This window comes from Mesoplodon bidens (genome assembly GCF_964165515.1).
Source record: "Mesoplodon bidens genome assembly, chromosome: 1".
In the NCBI taxonomy this organism is placed as follows: Eukaryota; Metazoa; Chordata; class Mammalia; order Artiodactyla; family Ziphiidae; genus Mesoplodon; species Mesoplodon bidens.
The window spans coordinates 84,474,965-84,493,984 of NC_138176.1; the positions used below are offsets into that span (position 1 = coordinate 84,474,965).

Genomic DNA, 19,020 nt, shown 5'->3' on the forward strand with positions numbered 1-19,020 from the left:
CAATTCTTATGAAGTTTATTCCTTGATTTTTTTTTCAGTTTTGTACTTTCTATAAATGAGATTTTTAAAAATTTTCCATCTAGCATATAGGAACACTATTGCTTTCTAAAAAATATTTATACTTCATACTGTTACATTAATAAACACTAGTTCTAGTGTCTTTCCAGTTGATTCTCTTGGATTTCACAGGTGGACATCATATTATTCATATAACAATTCTGACTTTTTTTTCAATACCAATACAATTCTTAATGATGAGTGGAAACTCCAGACAATATTTAGTCATTGCAGAAATAGCAGGCACCCTTATTTGTTCCTATTTCATGCTTGTTTGTGATATAAAGTTAAGGTAGTTTTATTTCATCCTCAGCTTCCTAAGATACATGAGGAAGGAGTGTTGATTTTTATCATGTAACTTCTCAACATTATTAAGATGATCATAGTTGTTTTCACTTATAGACAACAAACTAAAATACACTGATTGAATGCCTCAGTTGAACCACTCTCATATTCTTACAATAGACTCTCTTTGTGGGATATTGTTCTTTTAATACACTACCGAATTAAATTTGCTAATGTTTTGTTTAGAATATTTAATGTAGATTCATGAGTTTTCTTTTGTGTATGTGTATTTATCTTGTTTAGTCTTGAAATCAAGTTATATTAGCCTCATAAAATGAGTGGAAAGATTTTCATCTTTTTTTTTTTTTTTTGCTCTACAATAACATATAACTCAGGAGTCATCTGTGTCTTAAAGATTGGTTAAAACTCTTGGTCAAAAAGTCAGAGTCACTTCTTCTGTCATCATTAATTTATTTGGGTTTTCTAGATGCTCAACATCACTAATTATTAGAGAAATGCAAATCAAAACTACAATGAGGTACCACCTCACACTGGTCAGAATGACCATCATTAAAAAGTCTACAAATAACAAATGCTGGAGAGGGTGTGGAGAAAAGGGAACCCTCCTACACTGTTGGTGGGAATGTAAGTTGGTACAGCCGCTGTGGAAAACAGTATGGAGGTTCCTCAGAAAACTAAAAATAGAATTACCACATGATCCAGCAATCCCCCTCCTGGGCATATACCCAGACAAAATGATAATTCAGAGAGATACATGCACCCCTATATTCATAGCAGCACTGTTCACAATAGCCAAAACATGGAAACAACCTAAATGTCCATCAACATATGAATGGATAAAGAAGATTGGTACATATATACAGTGGAATACTACTCAGCCATAAAAAGAATGAAATAATGCCATTTGCAGCAACATGGATGCAACTAGAGGTTATCATACTAAGTGAAGTATGTCAGAAAGAGAAAGACAAATATCATATGATATCAGTTCTATGTGGAATCTAAAATATGGCACAAATGAACCTATCTACAAAACAGAAACAGAGTCACAGGCAAAGGGAACAGACTTGTGTTTCTCAAGGTGGGGGGGAGGGAGGAAGGGACTGGGAGTTTATGCTTAGCATATGTAAGCTATTATACATATGATGGATAAACAACAAGGTCCTACTGTATAGCACAGGGAACTATATACAATCTCCTGGGAAAAACCATAATGGAAAAGAATGTAAAAGAAAAGAATGTCTCTGTGTATCACTGAGTCACTGCACAGCAGAGATTTACACAACATTGTAAATCAACTACACTTCAATTTAAAAAAAAATTGGGCTTTCTATCTTTTGTATCAATTTTGATAATTATATTTTTGTTGAAAATGTACAGTTTCCTAGATAATGGTTCATTTCATCTAGATTTGCAAATTCATTAGCTAAAAGTAGTTCATAGTATTCTACAATTTTTAACCCTCTGTGTATCTGTGCTTATATTCCTTTTCTTTTCTCTGATGTTTACTTGTATTCTCTCCTTCTTCTTAATCAGAATTGTCAGGAATTATTTTATTAATCTTTTTAAAAAATGGAAATAATTGCTAATAAGTGCATGCGTAATGTAGAGCAACTTAAAATTCAAATAGGTATACTTTGAAGAAAATTAAAAACTAATAGCATCCTGAAACTAATATCCCAGATGATTCCCATCAGTTTTGGGTGTGAAGATGAGTAGAGGTAGAAGGTAAATAACAGTATGCTAAATCTCTTGATGTTTTTCAGGAAGGGGAAGTTACAAATAATTTTTGAAATTGGTAAGAAAATATGCCAGTATGTTTGCTAAAAATTTTTTCAAATTTCTAGTAAAACAACAAGAATGCTGAAATTCCAGACAACTAGAGAAAGGAGAGAAAGAAAATTGGATTGCTTGCAAATAAAAAAACCGAAGATTACACAAAGAACAGACAGTAAGCATGATAAATAGCATAAAAGTAGATGACAGGGCCTCCCTGGTGGCGCAGTGGTTGAGAGTCCGCCTGCCGATGCAGGGGACGCGGGTTCGTGCCCCGGTCTGGGAGGATCCCACATGCTGCGGAGTGGTTGGGCCCATGAGCCATGGCCGCTGAGCCTGCGCATCTGGAGCCTGAGCTCTACAACGGGAGAGGCCACAACAGTGAGAGGCCCGCGTAACGCAAAAAAAAAAAAAAAAAAAAAAAAAAGTAGATGACAGGTGGAAGTAAACATGTAGAAAATAAAATTAGACTCATTAAATAAAACAAAAGGATGATTCCTTAGCAATTTACCAATCGATGCACAAACTAAAGAGAATGCACCATTTTAGATATATCAACAAGTAGAATTAGAGAACATTTTAACTAATGAAAGTACATAATTAAAGACATTTTCAATGATATAGTGAAATCTAAGAAATTTTTTTTGACTTTTAAAAAAATAATTAAGGACTGTGTTACCTATAGAGACTTCTCACTGGACTATAAGCATGCAGTAATTCATAGCTAAGAATTCCAATGAGACGATAGGCTCTAATACATTAGTCTTTAAACTGAGTATCAAGTGCTCCTGGGAGTAGGTGATGACTTTCCAAGGGACATAAGGACTTTATGGGAACTGATATGCAGATCATCAAAACCCACGTGTATTCTCTCCTAAAACTGGTCTTACTAAAGTCAAGGTCAACTTCTCTTTTAAAATTTCCCTTTTCCCACTGCACAAAACAAAGGCATATCTTTCACTCATCCCAAATCCAATCACAGTGCATTGCTCCAAGATTTAAAAGACTCTAAAGTGGCCAAAAGAACAATTCAAAATAAATTTTATCCAAGGACCAAAAACCCAGCCCATCAGTCTAGGAAATGGAAGCTTTGGTCAACTTTTCTTTCCTATGTTTAATACTTATTTATCAAATTTTACTTTTTGTTGTTGTTGTTTTTAATTAGTTGTATACTAGAAATCATAAAATCCTGAGAGGAACTTGTTAGAAGAATTTAATTTCTCTCTTTCTCGCTCTCTCCATGTGTGTGTACACACACACACACACATTTTTAAAGACATAGGACATTAGGATTCTGTGGGGAAAGAAAATTTAAACCACAATTTCAGGAGAAAAAGGAACTATGTAAAATTTGTGAAGGTCAAAAAAGAGCTTGCTCATGTATTTTTTAAATGAATGACAGAGTATCAAAGCACTATATTTATATTTTATTGGATATAATTAAGAGTGAAGTAACTGTTCTATTTTTAAATGTCATATACAAATATGCCAGAAATTAAATCCTTTGCAGCTATTTAAATGTAAGATAAAAATTAGATATACTTAACTTTAGGTCTCTACTAAGACAATAGGGGTACATCATTTTTTAAATTCTTTTAAGGGATACTACTCTAATAAATACACAGTTCAAAAACAATGTCAGGGGCTTCCCTGGTGGCGCAGTGGTTGAGAGTCCGCCTGCCGATGCAGAGGACACGGGTTCGTGCCCCGGTCCGGGAAGATCCCACATGCCACAGAGCGGCTGGGGCCGTGAGCCATGGCTGCTGAGCCTGCGCGTCTGGAGCCTGTGCTCCGCAACAGGAGAGGCCACAACAGTGAGAGGCCCGCGTACCGCAAAAAAACAAACAAACAAACAAAAAAAACAATGTCATATTGAAATATATGCTAATGGATTCACACAAAGTTCAGATAGAATGGAATTTCCATCATGGCTATTTAGTCTTTCTTAACGAGGCTAACTGATAGCAATACATTCTCTCTCAACCCTCTAAAAACAACGTGCTCATATGCTAGACTTTGTCAGACATTAGGTAATACATCATTAAAGAGTGCCTTTTACTTTCTGTTCACTCTAAGCATATCTATGTTAGTTACCATTCATGTTCCTGGTTTTTATTACTTCATTTCTGTTTCTCCCATTATGAAGAAGCTTTCTAATGCTATTTTGATTCTCAGTGTTTCCAAGGACTAATCCTCAAGTGTGATATAGCTGGCTGGGGGACAGTTCTCTGGAATTCTTATTAATAAAACTCAAGCCTTTTGACAATTTCAAAGTTTTCTGGATTGATTTCTACAAATAAATTGCTTTATTAAAGACTTTTATTAATTCGAAGTAACATGGGGAAAAAAACCCTGTTCTAATCACATACCTATTTACAATTATATATATGTTCTTATATAAAATTCCATCTCCCCTTGGTGGAAAATTATAAATCGTTCAAGTATATTTAGATTGATCAAATATCGAAATGATTTTCTTTTATATACTATTTGATGGCAAATTGTAGCTTGTGCACTAGAAGATGTCTATCCAATTTGTCATAGTTACATTAAATTACTGAATTATGTGTTAAGAGGCTTTATTTTAAAAACAATTATGAAGTATGATCTTCCTTTAATGCTTTTCTTGATAATTGTTACAGAAATAGTATTGAAAATTGCTACAAACTTTGTTCACTTAATCTAGATTGTTCTTACCTAAATTCACCATTTGAATTGAACGTAAAATGGACTTAATGATAAATAAAAAGCAATGAAAAATTTAGAAAGAAATCAAAGTGAAAATGCATTGATGAATATTCTTACAAATTTTTTTCTCCTTAAACATGACTTAGACACACAATTCAAGGATCAAATTTGACCTTTTCTTTCATATTTTGCTTCATATTTCCAAAGGTAACACTAGGTTCTTGGATCACCTCTACCAAAAAAATAAAAGTAAGCCAAAATACCAGTCTCAAGCAGTATATACATTAATGGCTGACTTTAGGTAAGGAAACTCACTGGGCATGTAATGTAAGAACAATAATGTATATATGTGTGTATATATATACATTTTTTTTTCAAATGGAGAACGAAATGTTAGAAGTGTAGTGAGCAAAGGAAACTTAAATTGTTGACTGAATTCATCTAGGCATCTAATGTAGATGCTTCCTCCCTTCCTCTACTACTCCATATTTTGAAAGCTGAAAATATGTCACATACCACCAATTTTGAATACTGAAAATCTATATTACAAATAATGGACCCACTGATCATAGGACAACTGGAATTGCAACTAGGTCCAAAACTGAACCGTAAATTGAAGTAGTATCTGAGTAACCAAAAACAAATTCTGACTTAAAACTTTAGGGGAAAAAAATGCATTTGAACTTTTATCAAAATAGAAATAATTTTAAAAAGAAAAATGTATTCTGCACAGGAATAACCAGTTAAATTGATCAATATTTAAGATACACATAGATATGTAATTAAGGATATATTTTAAAATCCAAACCACTGTTAGTAATCCAATATAAATGAGGCAAATTATGTATATTAGCTTAAATTTCATGACCCTCTAAACTGTAACATGTTCCATATATTTGCAACTCCAAAATCAATCAGCCCTTTCACAGTCATTTGCAGACATGCGTAAAGTCTCAAAAAATTTGAGTTGCCCAGCTGAGGTCTCACAAGGAGATAAACTGCCTTTCTAGTTCAGCTCTCAAACTGGAAATAAGTGTCTTTTCTCACCTCATTTAGTGCCACATTTTTCATGCTATAACTCATGCCTGAATGAAGCCCATTTAACACACTTACTTTCTCTGTAAGGCATATCACAGCATTCCTTCATTTAAGAATGTTAGACAGCACTTCAGCAAAATTCTTGGGGAACATTTTAAACAGGGAAATCATCAACAAAAAGGTACAGAAATGGAAAAAAAAAAAAAAAGCACTAGGAGACTGCAAAAAGGGCAATTGTTTGCAAGCACGAGAGCTAAAACAAGGCAGAACATGGCTTGGTTCAACCTCAGGTCTAGAAGCAATGGCTCAGTATTTTCTAACTCGATGTTCACAGTGACTTTACAGAATGTAACTACTTCAAACAACAAGAACCAACTGTAATTTCAGTAACAGTAGAATCCCTTATAAGGCTACTGTGTTACGACATAAATCACAGAGAAAAGGTTAACACCTTTGGCTGACAAAAGCAGTAGAATGAATAGCCAAGAGTTATTAGACTATTTGTTACTAGATAAAAGCTACATTTCTTAAGTAACATAATGTATATTTCTTGTGAGAAAATAGAAAAATTTAAAGAGACTCTACTTCGTATTTCTTTATAATTCTGAATCAAATAAGCATGCTGCCAGTATTTTCAATTGAATCACAGAAGTTAATTTTAGGCAAGAACAAGGATAAAAAATCAGAAATTTTCATCAGATGAACATCCCAAATAGAGTTAGGTTTTCCTTACTTGTAGCCAAGCTGTCGACAGATCACAGTTGCATCCTTATCAGTCCACCCATCATCACAAATTGTTCCCCACTGGCCATTGATAAAAACCTCCACTCGTCCTTCTTTCTTATTTTCTCCATCCATCAGTCTGATTGGAAAACCTAAGTCATGATTCAAAAGTATTAGAAAAGCCAAAACAAGCAAACTGATACTAAAGCATGAGAGACTTTATAAAGTACTATTTGTTTGTAAAAGGAGCTAAAAATCAGCTGAGCAATGAGAGAGAGAGAGAGAGAGAGAGAGAGAGAGAGAGAGAGAGAGAGGAGAGATACCAATTAAAAAAAAAAAACTGTATCTACTTTTGCAATATCTTCTGTAGCCTTGAAGTCAGAGTGCTGATCCTGTCTAACTTTGTATTCCCAGCACTTGGAGCGGTGCCTGGCATTATAGTGTATAGAGTACACGTAATAGCTGTTTCTTGAATAAATGAATATATATCACCGTAAAATCGTGGATTGTTTTATTACCACTAACTTCTAGTTAGTAAAAGACATTAACTTGGAGTTGTTTTTGTTCTACATCTACTCACCTATCCATGAACCTAGAAATTTATACTCCAAAGCTAGGATTTTTAGGAAGGATTTTTAGATATACCCTTAAATGCATGAGTAACTTGAATGATGGAAGAAAAATAAAAAGGCAAGCACAAGGACAATTTCTATCTCAGCCCTCCTATTTACTATGGATTCCAAAGGAAGGGCTAAAATCATAAAAATTATTAAGATGTAAAAGTTGAGAAACTGACCTCTAGCAAATTGGGATTTATCTAAATTATGCAAATAAAGTGGTTTATAGAGTCTTTCCCACATCTCTATCAACACCAATAAATACGGTTTTGTTTTATCAAAAGCCCTCACTATGGCTTGCATACTGCCAGGGGTTGAATTGTGAAGTCATTAGAGGGGGCTCTAATCCAATTTGTGCACAGAAATATACAGAAGGAAGACAGAGTGAAGAGACATAGGAGAAAATGGCCACCTGTAAGCCAAGGAGAGAGGTCTCGAACAGATCTTTCCCTCCCGGCCCTCAGAAGGAACCAACCTCTGTGGACAACCTCAGTTTTGGACTTCTAGATTCCAGAAGTGTGAGACAATAAATATCTGTTGTTTAAGCCACCCAGTATGTGATACTTGATTACAGTAATATATATACTTTAGATTACCTAGTTACTAGAAGTGTCTCCAGCTTCGGAGCCCTTAAGATTGACTGATAAGGAGTTAGGGAATACCATCAAACACAGTGAAATTAGCAGAACCAAGGAGGTGAAGTAAGCAGCTAATGAACAGAGTATCATTCTATATGTGTTTAAACCAACATATGGAATCACTAGACAACATTTGTTAACTGAAGGAAAATACTGTTGGCAAGATGGACACATCCTACTTTGATTCCTCTGATTCTTCTCTGTTGCCCCCAGAGTTGCTGGCTCTCTAATTTCCGTCCGTGATCATACTTCGTGGAACAGGCATCACAGTAGAATCAACATAGCAAAGTCAAAATCAACAAATGTTTGTGGAGTGCCTACTCTATGCACTGCTTACATTAGCTGAAAATCTTGGTGTTTTAGGTGTGTCACAAAACACAGTGTATTTGAAACTTAACATTTCTTATTATTGTATCTGAAATTTGGGGATTCTCTGCAAGAGGAGCAAGGCAAAAATGTGATCCTCAATAAAATAATTTAAACAGATGAAATTCTTAAATTTTTCAATTTTTACATTTTTTAGATCTTTGGTGCAAAATTAAGAAATCATATGTACATGGAGTTAGAACTCCACATTCCACCCTAGTTGTTTTATGGGCAGCTTTTCACATACCATAAAAATAAAAATGATAAAGTGTTTTTAAAGCCTAAGTTGTGTACTTTGTAAAAATAATAATACAGTATTATGAACCTAATTTTAGCCATCCATTTTATAAAATTATTGGATTTTCAATGCCTGAAGGGAAACTGAATGACAAAGCCATTCTATCAATACCACCCTACCGCTTAAGTTCTATCTGTTATGGCAATAATAATATACATGTTTTATTTCTAAAATCTTAAATAAATATAAAATGCTTGGGAAAACTAAACAGTCCTGTGGGTATACAGCATCTTTAATTATATACCTCAAACTCTGATTACAGTAGAGTTTTCTTTATTTCAATTTTCCTGTCACACTGATTTAATACATTATCTTAAGAAAATAATATTTTTCCTAGGAAAAAAGATAAAATCTAGCAGAAATGTAAATTAAAAGTCAAACTTTGAGTAAGAGACACTCTCACTGTGAAAGAAATCTCTGCTAAGATTTAATACTCTAAACTTTAGAATTAAAGCAGTATTAAATGAGAAATCTACATATTGACCATCCCACAAATTTCTCCCAATTCACATAGGCATTAACTGCATTCTTACTAAAATTACTTTTACCGACCTAGAATATTGCTTTTGAGCATTCCATCTACCACACACCCAAAATTAGAAAGTGTCTATTGAACTACTACTAATTTTGAGGAAAGTTTTCATTCACATTTAAAGTTAAGATCCACAAGTTACCCTTCAAATAGTTGAAAACTGTAATAGTCTAACAGCTCTTATCACAGTGCCAAGGAAGTAAAAAATCTCAATTGTTTTTAAAATGCTGTTGTTTATACCACTATTCTATGATCTCCTTCTCTTTTCATTATGCAGTCCTTTTTGATAACTGGGAAAGTAATGATCTCTTTGGATGAATGAATGGTAATCTGATTCTATTCCAAAAGGATAATTTGGCTCAGATATAATATCCTTTGGACAAATGAGTGGTTAGTAGATATATTACCAAAATTAGGACCAAAGAATTCATAATAATGATCCCATATTTTATTAATAATTATCACCCTCGGATTAAAGATTTTTAGGGGAACTGAAAGGATTAGATGTCCTAACTCTATGTGTATATTTAACCACACAGGTCTTCAGAGAACTCAGATTATAGTATTTTGTATTTCTAATATTTCATTACCTGGAACACTGATGGAATGTGCCTGAACATATCACTCCATGGTCCAAATACCCGCTCTCTGGGGCTAAGAGGATCCAGTTCTAGCAAATAGGCTCTAACTCCCCCAACCACATGGAATCATCACATAATCCTGGGAGGATCATAAATCCTTTATAAGAAGAAAGGAGCAAGGGAAGAGAACAAACAAAAAGAAACAAAATTGGGCTTCCCTGGTGGTGCAGTGGTTGAGAGTCTGCCTGCCGATGCAGGGGACGTGGGTTCGTGCCCTGGTCCGGGAGGATCTTACATGTCACGGAGCGGCTGAGCCCCGTGAGCCATGGCCGCTGAGCCTGCGCGTCCGGAGACTGTGCTCCGCAACGGGAGAGGCCACAACAGTGAGAGGCCCGCGTACCGAAAAAAAAAAAAAAAAAAAAAGAAACAAAATTGAAAATATGACCCATAAGGTATGGGGTAAAAGGCTGTATTTCTACCTGGTGTAATGCTAGATTAGTGCAGTGAGTCACTATGATCTCACAAGATAGAGTACAATGAGGAATCAACCACGTACTTTGACAAACTTAAGTATACAAAACAGTTAATACTGTGGGATTCAACACGTTCCATTATTTTATAATGTGAAGATTCCAGCTTCACAGTCTCAAAACAGGAGGATACAAAAAGGGCTGATTCAAGCCTGAGGTGAAACTTAAGAACCACCTGTGGTTATTTTAACATCTATGCACCAAAAAATAACATGTATAGATACAAATAGAGCTATGGTAGAGTCCTGGCATGTCTTTTGAATATGTCCCTCTATATTTTTCATTCATATTTATTCTGCCCTCCTTGTTGGATATTAAGTCTGTCAAGGATATATAGTTATTTGCTCTCTGCTCACAAAAGGACCTTCATCTACAAATATTTAAAACTGTTAGATGAGCTAGGTACCTTTTATCCGACCATAAGTCTGAAGAAATTTGGAACTAGGGAGTAATAAAGGACACTAATGGATTTTTAGTAACAGGGTATCTTAGAAAGATAGGTGGGCTACTTACTCCAATGAATCCACCTAGGAGCCCAGTGAGAAACTTGAAAAATCTAGGTTAGGACAGAGCAAAGGCTGGTTGGTAACCAATGATTGACAAGGCCTCGGGACTAAAGAAGAAATGAATCATGGAGGGTGGGAAAGAGAGCTATTGTTTTGTTCTGATTTATTTTTAATCCTTTCTCAAATAGTTCATTAGAATTCAAGGTAAATGAGAAGCAGAATAGGTGACTAATCATTTGGGGAATGGACATCGTGGCTTCTTTAATCCATCTTTCAGATACATGAGAAATGTAGGCTTACAGGTAAAGAAAAATTAGGAGTAGAAATTTATAACATTGGCGGAAAGACTCAAAAGACTATTTTTCTCTGAATGCAAATTAGTAAAAATTAGAGCATTTGGGGAAACAGACAAAAAAAAAAAAAAAAAAAAGCTAAAGATGAGAAATGCTTCACATTCAAGACCAGTGGATAGAGGTGTAGTGGCTACTGAAATACGGATACTCAAGAGCTGTGGCAGGACCTCACCCAGAGACAGTCTGTGTCCATCCCTGCCAGGGTAGCAGGAGATAGCAACATCTTCCCGATGGCTGCAGTCATGCCTTCCCCAGGGTCTCCGAGAACACTGAAGGAAACTGGTTTCCTTTCCTGAGCAGCTGACATCATCCAACCATATGGGCCCTGTGCTTTCTTCAAAGTGGTTTGCAGAGGCTTGTTTGCCATATCTGTGGCAATAAAATAAACACTGTGCATAGAACTTTTGTCTCTTGTTTCAAGGAACCATAAAACATAAAACAAACAACCTAATTAAGCAGCATGACTTCAGAGGGTAAGTATTTGTTCTTTCTCCTATCTTGAGAACTCAGTTCTCAGAGCAGTGTTCTGCTCCATCACATATTTTGATCATCTTAACAATGTTGGTTAACTAATCCACTAGTTAACCAACAATGTTTGGTTAACTAGTGGATAATTAATCCTTTTTTCCCAACCATTCTTGTGTTTTGTCTACAATTTAACCCACCAACCACAGAGAATGCAGACAGAGATAAACCTCAAATTCCTGACCATGGAAATAACACAGTGGACCAGAAAGTAAGAACGTGTGTCTTAAATCAGCCTCTGAAGAGCCATCAAAGCTCATTTGATTTCATTAGCTTCTCTAGGCCTCTTTGGTATCCTCTCTTCCAAAATAAAAAGTGTGTATTAGTTCAGTGATTTCTCAAGCACCATTTCCAAACCATGATGAAACATGGATTTCAGCCCATCAAAATCAGATTAATGACAATGTTCTTAGCTTTTCATAAGGTTACATAAATCTGATTTTTAAGATTTTTATAAATATATTTGTGTTTCAATTGACTTTATTTGTAACACTGCACTACAAAAAATCCTAAATGTATTAATAGAAATAGGAAAGACCTGCAAAATTAAAAATTGGTAACTAAGTCAGTCTCTACCTTCATTCAACCTCCCCTCAATTTTGTTTTCTTTTGTTCTGTAGAATACAAACAAACCTCCAGAAATTCCTGGGCTAAAAGTTATCTGAAGTGTCTTTCAGTTCTCGGTCTATATAATTAAACTCTTACTCATAAATTTTATGTCAGTCACTTCCACCACTGAATGTTTTTATTATTTCTGTACTAAGAATATGAAGAGATCTTTCTGTTTGAAAGATGAATTTTCCTAATTGTTTCCCCATGAATTTTCCTAATTGTTTTACCATGCACTTATTTATTAAATTTATTTAACAAGGTAAACATTTCAATAAATTAAAACAATGTAACTTTGAATGAGTCATTCTAAGACTTCTATTGTGCTGACTAATCAAGTCTTAGATAGCAAAGTAATTATCCCAAATCCCACATTGCTATCACTTTCAACTTATACCATGTTTCCACAAAATGCATCAATGTGATTACCATCTGTCCATATCAACTATATAACAGACAGCAGGAGGTCATTTTACTTTAGGATTTCATTTGTATGAAGAAACCCAGAGTTTACCCTCTTTCTCATTCCAAAAGAGTATTCTCTTTCAGAAACTCCTTCATAAACTAAAATGTAAATGTAGCACATGCCTATTCTACCTTCTAACAGTCATTTAGAACTTTTAACAAATATTGAGAACATTTTTAAAACCATTAAGTTCTGATACTCTGTATATGCAAGAAAAACTGAATGTATTTGTGAAACAAAATAAATAAAATATGGAAAAAAATTAGTCACTCAATTGTTTTAATTAATAAGGAAAAATATAAAAATAGTAAATAATAGTATTTTTGAATCTTTCTAAGTCTGTGACAACAGGATACAGTTCTCAAACTAACAGAGATTTACTCAGATGAAATGATATTTTTAAGTAATTCTTATTAATTAAACAACAATATTTATTTGGCTGGCATGTCATACCCCTTGACCTGACAATTATATAATAATAACTGCACTGCCCATGAAAATTCAAAATATTAGTCAATAACATGCATCTATATCTTCATGATGTCATTATTTATAACAGGAAAAATTCAACTAATCTAAATATTAAGTAAATTATAGTATGAACATTCAATAGTTATTATGTTATTAAAAATTATGACTGTGTAATAATATAAAAGTAAAAAAATGAATAGAAAAATTACATATCTACTACTAGAGCTGTTATAAAGTTATACACACAAGTTATAATAATGATGGTATAAGAATGGAAAAATTAGGGGTAGTTTTTTTTTTTTAAGGGGTAGTTTTTTATTTTCTTTATTTTCCAAACTTTCTCTGAAATTTTATATTACTTTTACAAACTTAAAAATATATGTTTAAACATGGTCATACCTAGCTTGAATGACAGCATATTTTTAAGGTTTAACAAATATTTGCAGTTAGCTCTATCTCAAGCTGAAATGAAATAATTTTACTCATTTTTTCAAGCATGAGACAATTACTTCAAGCATGACACAGAAATAAGGAAAACAAGAAAGAATGGGCATTCATGGGTTTCATTCAGATATTAGCTCAAAGGCATCATTTGCAGCTACTTCAACCAACTTAAGTCTTTACTCTGGAATGCATTATGTGTGTGACATGAAACATATCGCCCAAAGTGTGATACTCAGTTTCTAAGAGAGTGAGGTCAAGGGTGAGTTCTAAAGGTCATCTCATGACAAGAAAGCTGTTTTTCTCAAATAAAAGTGATAATTATCATCACATTCTGAGAAAGGAAATAATGTAATAGCAAAGCATTTGACACTGGACTTCTCTGCAATTTTAGATACAGTGACGTCAGTACTAAAAACATCCAATAGTAGTGAAGCATCAGAATAAAACTGAGCATTCAAAGCATACAGTCTTACTTGAACAGACACAATGAGACCTAAAAGTCATCCATGGCTCCATTATTCAAGAAGAGGGGTGGGACTTCCCTGGTTGCGCAGTGGTTAAGAATCCACCTGCCAGTACAGGGGACACGGGTTTGAGTCCTGGTCCAGGAAGATCCCACATGCCACGGAGCAACTAAGCCCACGTGCCACAACTACTGAAGCTCGTGTGCCTAGAGCCTGTGCTCTGCAACAAGAGAAGCCACAGCAGTGAGAAGCCCGCGCCCCGCAACAAAGAGTAGCCCCTGCTCGCTGCAACTAGAGAAAAGCCCACGTACAGCAAGGAAGACCCAATGCAGCCAAATAAATAAATAAATTTATAAAAAAAAAGAATAGGGGTGGTGGCAGGAAAGGCAAATGAGATAAACAGCAAGATATGTTTATTTATCATCAAAGAAAATGTTATTGGTTTTTTTGTTGTTGGATTTCCATATAGAGAAGGTAGATAAGGAAGGTAGGAAGGTAGGTAGAATAGATAGGTAGATAATGATTGTGAACATATATTTTTAGTATTATAGAAATTACAAGTAAGGATTACAAAATGAGACTCTTAAAAATATAACTTGGCATTTAGCTGCCTCCTGTCAATGGATCTTACTTAAATCCCAGCTGTCGGCAAACCACATATGTATTCAGCTCAGTCCAGCCGTCATCACAGACAGTGCCCCACTGTCCCCTGTAATACACCTCCAGGCGACCCTCATGGTTGCCTTTACCACCTGCAAGTCTGATGACCCCATCTGTGACAAGAAGGAGACATAGATACTAATCAAATAATTATCAAAAATGGTAGAACAACATTTTAATTGCACGAGAAATATCACCCTACTCAGATCTCTCTCTAGGCCTTTCGTTAAACTTCCATTAGAACTGTGCTCAATGACCTGAGGTCACTGGATTGTTTCTGGAGTAAAAGTCATAACACATATCTGTCCTAACAAAATAGTCTTTCCTTTTTATTTGTACTCCTATTTCTAAATAGAAAAACATATTCTGATAGAACTCCAAAGTAGTTATTTAGATTTTTCCAGATTACATAATATTTGGGAAATTTCCTATGGCTTCAATTTCCTTAAGTATGAGCAGTATTAGTCATTTAAATTTAAAAGTTAAAAAAATAGTAACTTGGAAATAGCTCAAAAATTTAACTGTGAATGAAAAAATATTGCAATATGGAGACAGAAAAAGCTATTCTGGTTACAGAGTGATCTATCATGTCAAGGCATTTATTATTCCTTAGGCATTCATAAGTTACAAAACTGGGGTTCATGTTTTCCCTTTGTTCTTTTATCAATAATACAAATCTGAATTTGAATCTTGTGAATTCGATGAATAATTAATTCCCAGAGAATTCCATAAAAAGCTTCTAAGCAGATACACAATACAATAAATTTATTCCCAAAAAAGTATATTAAAAAGCTATTTCCATCCAAAATAATCCAAACAACCCCCAACAAATGAAACATAAATAATCTTGGGTAAAAGTCATACTTCTCATGACTTTCTGGGATCTTTTAAAGTAAATGAAGGTCTCCTAGCAACAGAATCACTTACAAATGTAAAACTTCACCATCTGCAAAGCACTGTCACACCTATTATCTCATTTGACCATCTCAGAAACATTATAAGACTATCCTCACTTGAAAGAGGAAAAAATGGAGGGTCAAGAGAATGAAGTGCTCTGGCTTACAATCTGGTGTAAATTTTATATTTCTATTGTGTATAAATGTATTATTCTAATAAAAACAACAGTGTGTATAGAACTATGTAAATAAAAAAGTAGAACTTCAGCATTTCACAGTCCCTAAGAAGTGTTTCATTTGATTTTTTTTAAAAAAAGATTAAAGCCCCCAATTTTTTTCTTCAAGCTCTTTTTACTGTAGAAACAACAGATTTGTGATGACCCCACTTCTCTTGCCTCTCCATTTCCCTCTTCTTCCCCCCAAACATATAAGTACATACACATACACTCATTTACACTCAGAAATGTCCTCTTGCAATGCAAGACATACTTGACAAGCATGCTGTGATTTGGAATAGTCTGAATATTGAGCACAGCAAAGGTAACTTTGTTCTTTAATAGTGTGCTTTAATCAACAATCCCATCAATATGGTTTTACCAGCTACGATCACATTCCTAGAATCAAGATAGGTTAATGTATGAATGGACTAAACATAGAAGTATAATACCTAACACACGAAATTTATCATTGCACACGGATTTTGACTATTGGGTACTATATATTGCAACAAGATCATATTTTCTGACCTAGCTTTATAGGACTGTATAGCTTGCAACTGAAAAATTCAGAAATATCTATGAATAAGGAGATAGCATTTTAATATATCATTTGTATTACTTTTTTTTAAAGTTTTATTTGGGGGCTTTATTTGTAAGCTCATTTAGTAATATCAGCTAAATTGAGGAGAAGGGAAGGTAAGCCCAAATGGTGCTGGGGGCAAGTGTTGGTTAAGATTAATGGGGTGAAGCTCTTACCTGTTAGAGGGGTACAGGACACTCCAGCATCTTCTTTATGGCCACAATTATGCTCTCCCCAGGAACTCTTTGGACACTGCTCAATAGAAAGCTCATTCCCAGTGCAGCGTACTTCATCCAACATTACTGGGCCAGATCCTTCCCCAAAATATGCCTGATTCCATGCTCTGGCAATGCCGCTGAACAAACATAAGAACATAAGTCAGATCAAAGGTTGGTCTGACTTTTTTCTTTTGCCCCTGGCAAAGGTAAAATTATGATTAATTCATAATTTCCCTTATCAATTCACTCCATAGGTCACACATGACTTGCTCTATTTCTTTTTTGTTTGCTTGTTTGTTGATCTTTATATTTTCAGCTCTCACAAATCTTTCCAAGACTGCTAGTTATTCTCCAATATTTACTCCCCTTTTCTTCATTAGTAAAGGAACCTCAGAGTTTTAGGAGGACAATGGCTATCCAGAATAAAGACCACATTTCCCACCCTCCCTTCCTTACAGTGAAGTTTGTTTGTTTGTTTTAAAATATGCATGGCATAAAATTTACCACTTTAACCATTTTTAAGTGTACAATTCAGTGGCACTAAGTACATTCACCTTGTTGTGCAACTATCACTAGCATCCATCTCCAGAACTTTTTTTTTTTTTTTTTTGGTACGCGGGCCTCTCACTGTTGTGGCCTCTCCCATTGCGGAGCACAGGCTCCGGACGCGCAGGCTCAGCGGCCATGGCTCACGGGCCCAGAGGCTCCACGGCATGTGGGATCTTCCCGGACCGCGGCACGAACCCGTGTCCCCTTCATCGGCAGGCGGACTCTCAACCACTGCGCCACCAGGGAAGCCCTCCAGAACTTTTTAGTCATCCCAAGTTGAAGCTCTGTATTCATTTTATATGACTAAGTTTTGACCAATAACCTTTAGGTAAAAGTGTCATGTATCACTTCCAGGAAGTATCCTTGCCCCACTTCCTCCTTCCTGCTGACTGTCAGGCAGAGGTGATGGCTGGAGCTTGAGAAGCTATCTTGGTCCATAAGGTGCCACACTAAGAATGAAAGAACTGCAATGAAGAAAGAGCCTGCAGCCCTGATGACTGTGGAACCACCATATCAGCCTTGAGCTATCTCTGGTCTCTTGAGAGAGAAGAGTAAACTCTTGTCTTGTTGAAGCCACTGTTATCTTCAGTTCTCTGTTACTCATGGCCAAATATCTCTTCACTCAAATTTATTTGACTAAATTTACTTCTCCCACAATTCAACGTGACACCATCTTCTAGAACCCCAGATTTAAATGAAGAAGATCACGATTGCCTGTCAAAATGGTTAATGACTTCAGAAATTGCATCTTCAGCCCCTTTTAGCCTTTTAATTTTTAGACTAGAGCATTTATACTTGCAGTTTGTTTTTCAATGATTCTGCATCTATTCCCCATTATTTAAGTTGTCCTTTTCTTATAACATTATAACTATCTTAAGAATTTACAACCAAAACAAGAATATAATTTTTATATATATAAAATTCAAATTTTACTGTCCAGAAATAAGGTTCTATTGAACAAAGGCACACTGATTCCCAACTTATTGTCTGTGACTGCTTTTGCACTACACAAAAGCTCAGTTGAGTAGTTGGAAAGTCTAGGCCCTTTACAGAAAAAGTTTGTTGACCCTTGCTCTAGAGGAAAGAGATTAATGAAAGCAAATATGGAAACTGATTTAGAGAACACTGAAAGTTGGAGAACAGAGGAGAAGGAGACAGAATGACTAATGCAGGTCATGGGGAAGCCAGATAGGAAAGCTTTGGAGAATGGCAGATTAACAGCCTCCTTGGATCTTTGCCCTGGGATAAATGCTAGGAAAGAAAAAGATCTGTTAAAGAGAATTTCAATGGGTATAATTCACTGAGCCAAGATTAGGTGCTATAAGAAAACCAGGGACCAGTAGGAGAGAATATAAAATTTTATCCCAAACTCATAACAGAAACAAAAAATAAACTCCAGATGGTTTAAAGACCTAAAGGGGGGCTTCCCTGGTGGCGCAGTGGTTGAGAGTCCGCCTGCCGATGCAGGGGACACGGGTTCGTGCCCCTATCCCGGAAGATCCCACATGCCGCGGAGCGGCTGGGCCCGTGAGCCATGGCCGCGGAGCCTGTGTGTCCGGAGCCTGTGCTCCGCAACGGGAGAGGCCACAGCAGTGAGAGGCCCGCGTACAGCAAAAAAAAAAAAAAAAAAAGACCTAAAGGGAAGGGAAGGGAAGGGAAGGGAAGGGAAGGGAAGGGGAGGGAAGGAGGAAGGAAGGAAGATGGCTAAAAAGTTAATATAATGAAATAAGAAGAACATAGTTCTTATAACCTTGGTAATAAGATAATTTCCTGAGCAAGATAAAAAATAAAAAACCCAGAAGTCAGAAAACAAAGACTAAAAAAGTTAAATTTAATCACATATAAATTTGAACTACTGTATAGCAAAATACACCATAATCAGTCAAAAGGCAAACAAGCTGGAGGATATAT

The 19,020-nt window shown here is 35.4% G+C and overlaps 1 protein-coding gene across 2 annotated transcripts in view; it reads right to left on the reverse strand.

Annotated features, from left to right (window-relative positions):
- Nucleotides 1-19,020, reverse strand: part of PRSS12 (serine protease 12) — a 72,588-nt gene that overhangs the window by 21,859 nt on the left and 31,709 nt on the right. For both annotated transcript variants that reach the window (XM_081226599.1, XM_081226598.1), the window contains exons 5-8: nucleotides 16,519-16,697; nucleotides 14,620-14,761; nucleotides 11,182-11,378; nucleotides 6,599-6,740 (exon numbers count right to left, since the gene is read on the reverse strand). In XM_081226599.1, the coding sequence (XP_081082725.1) occupies nucleotides 6,599-6,740; nucleotides 11,182-11,378; nucleotides 14,620-14,761; nucleotides 16,519-16,697 (660 nt within the window). The remainder of the gene's footprint in view (nucleotides 1-6,598; nucleotides 6,741-11,181; nucleotides 11,379-14,619; nucleotides 14,762-16,518; nucleotides 16,698-19,020) is intronic.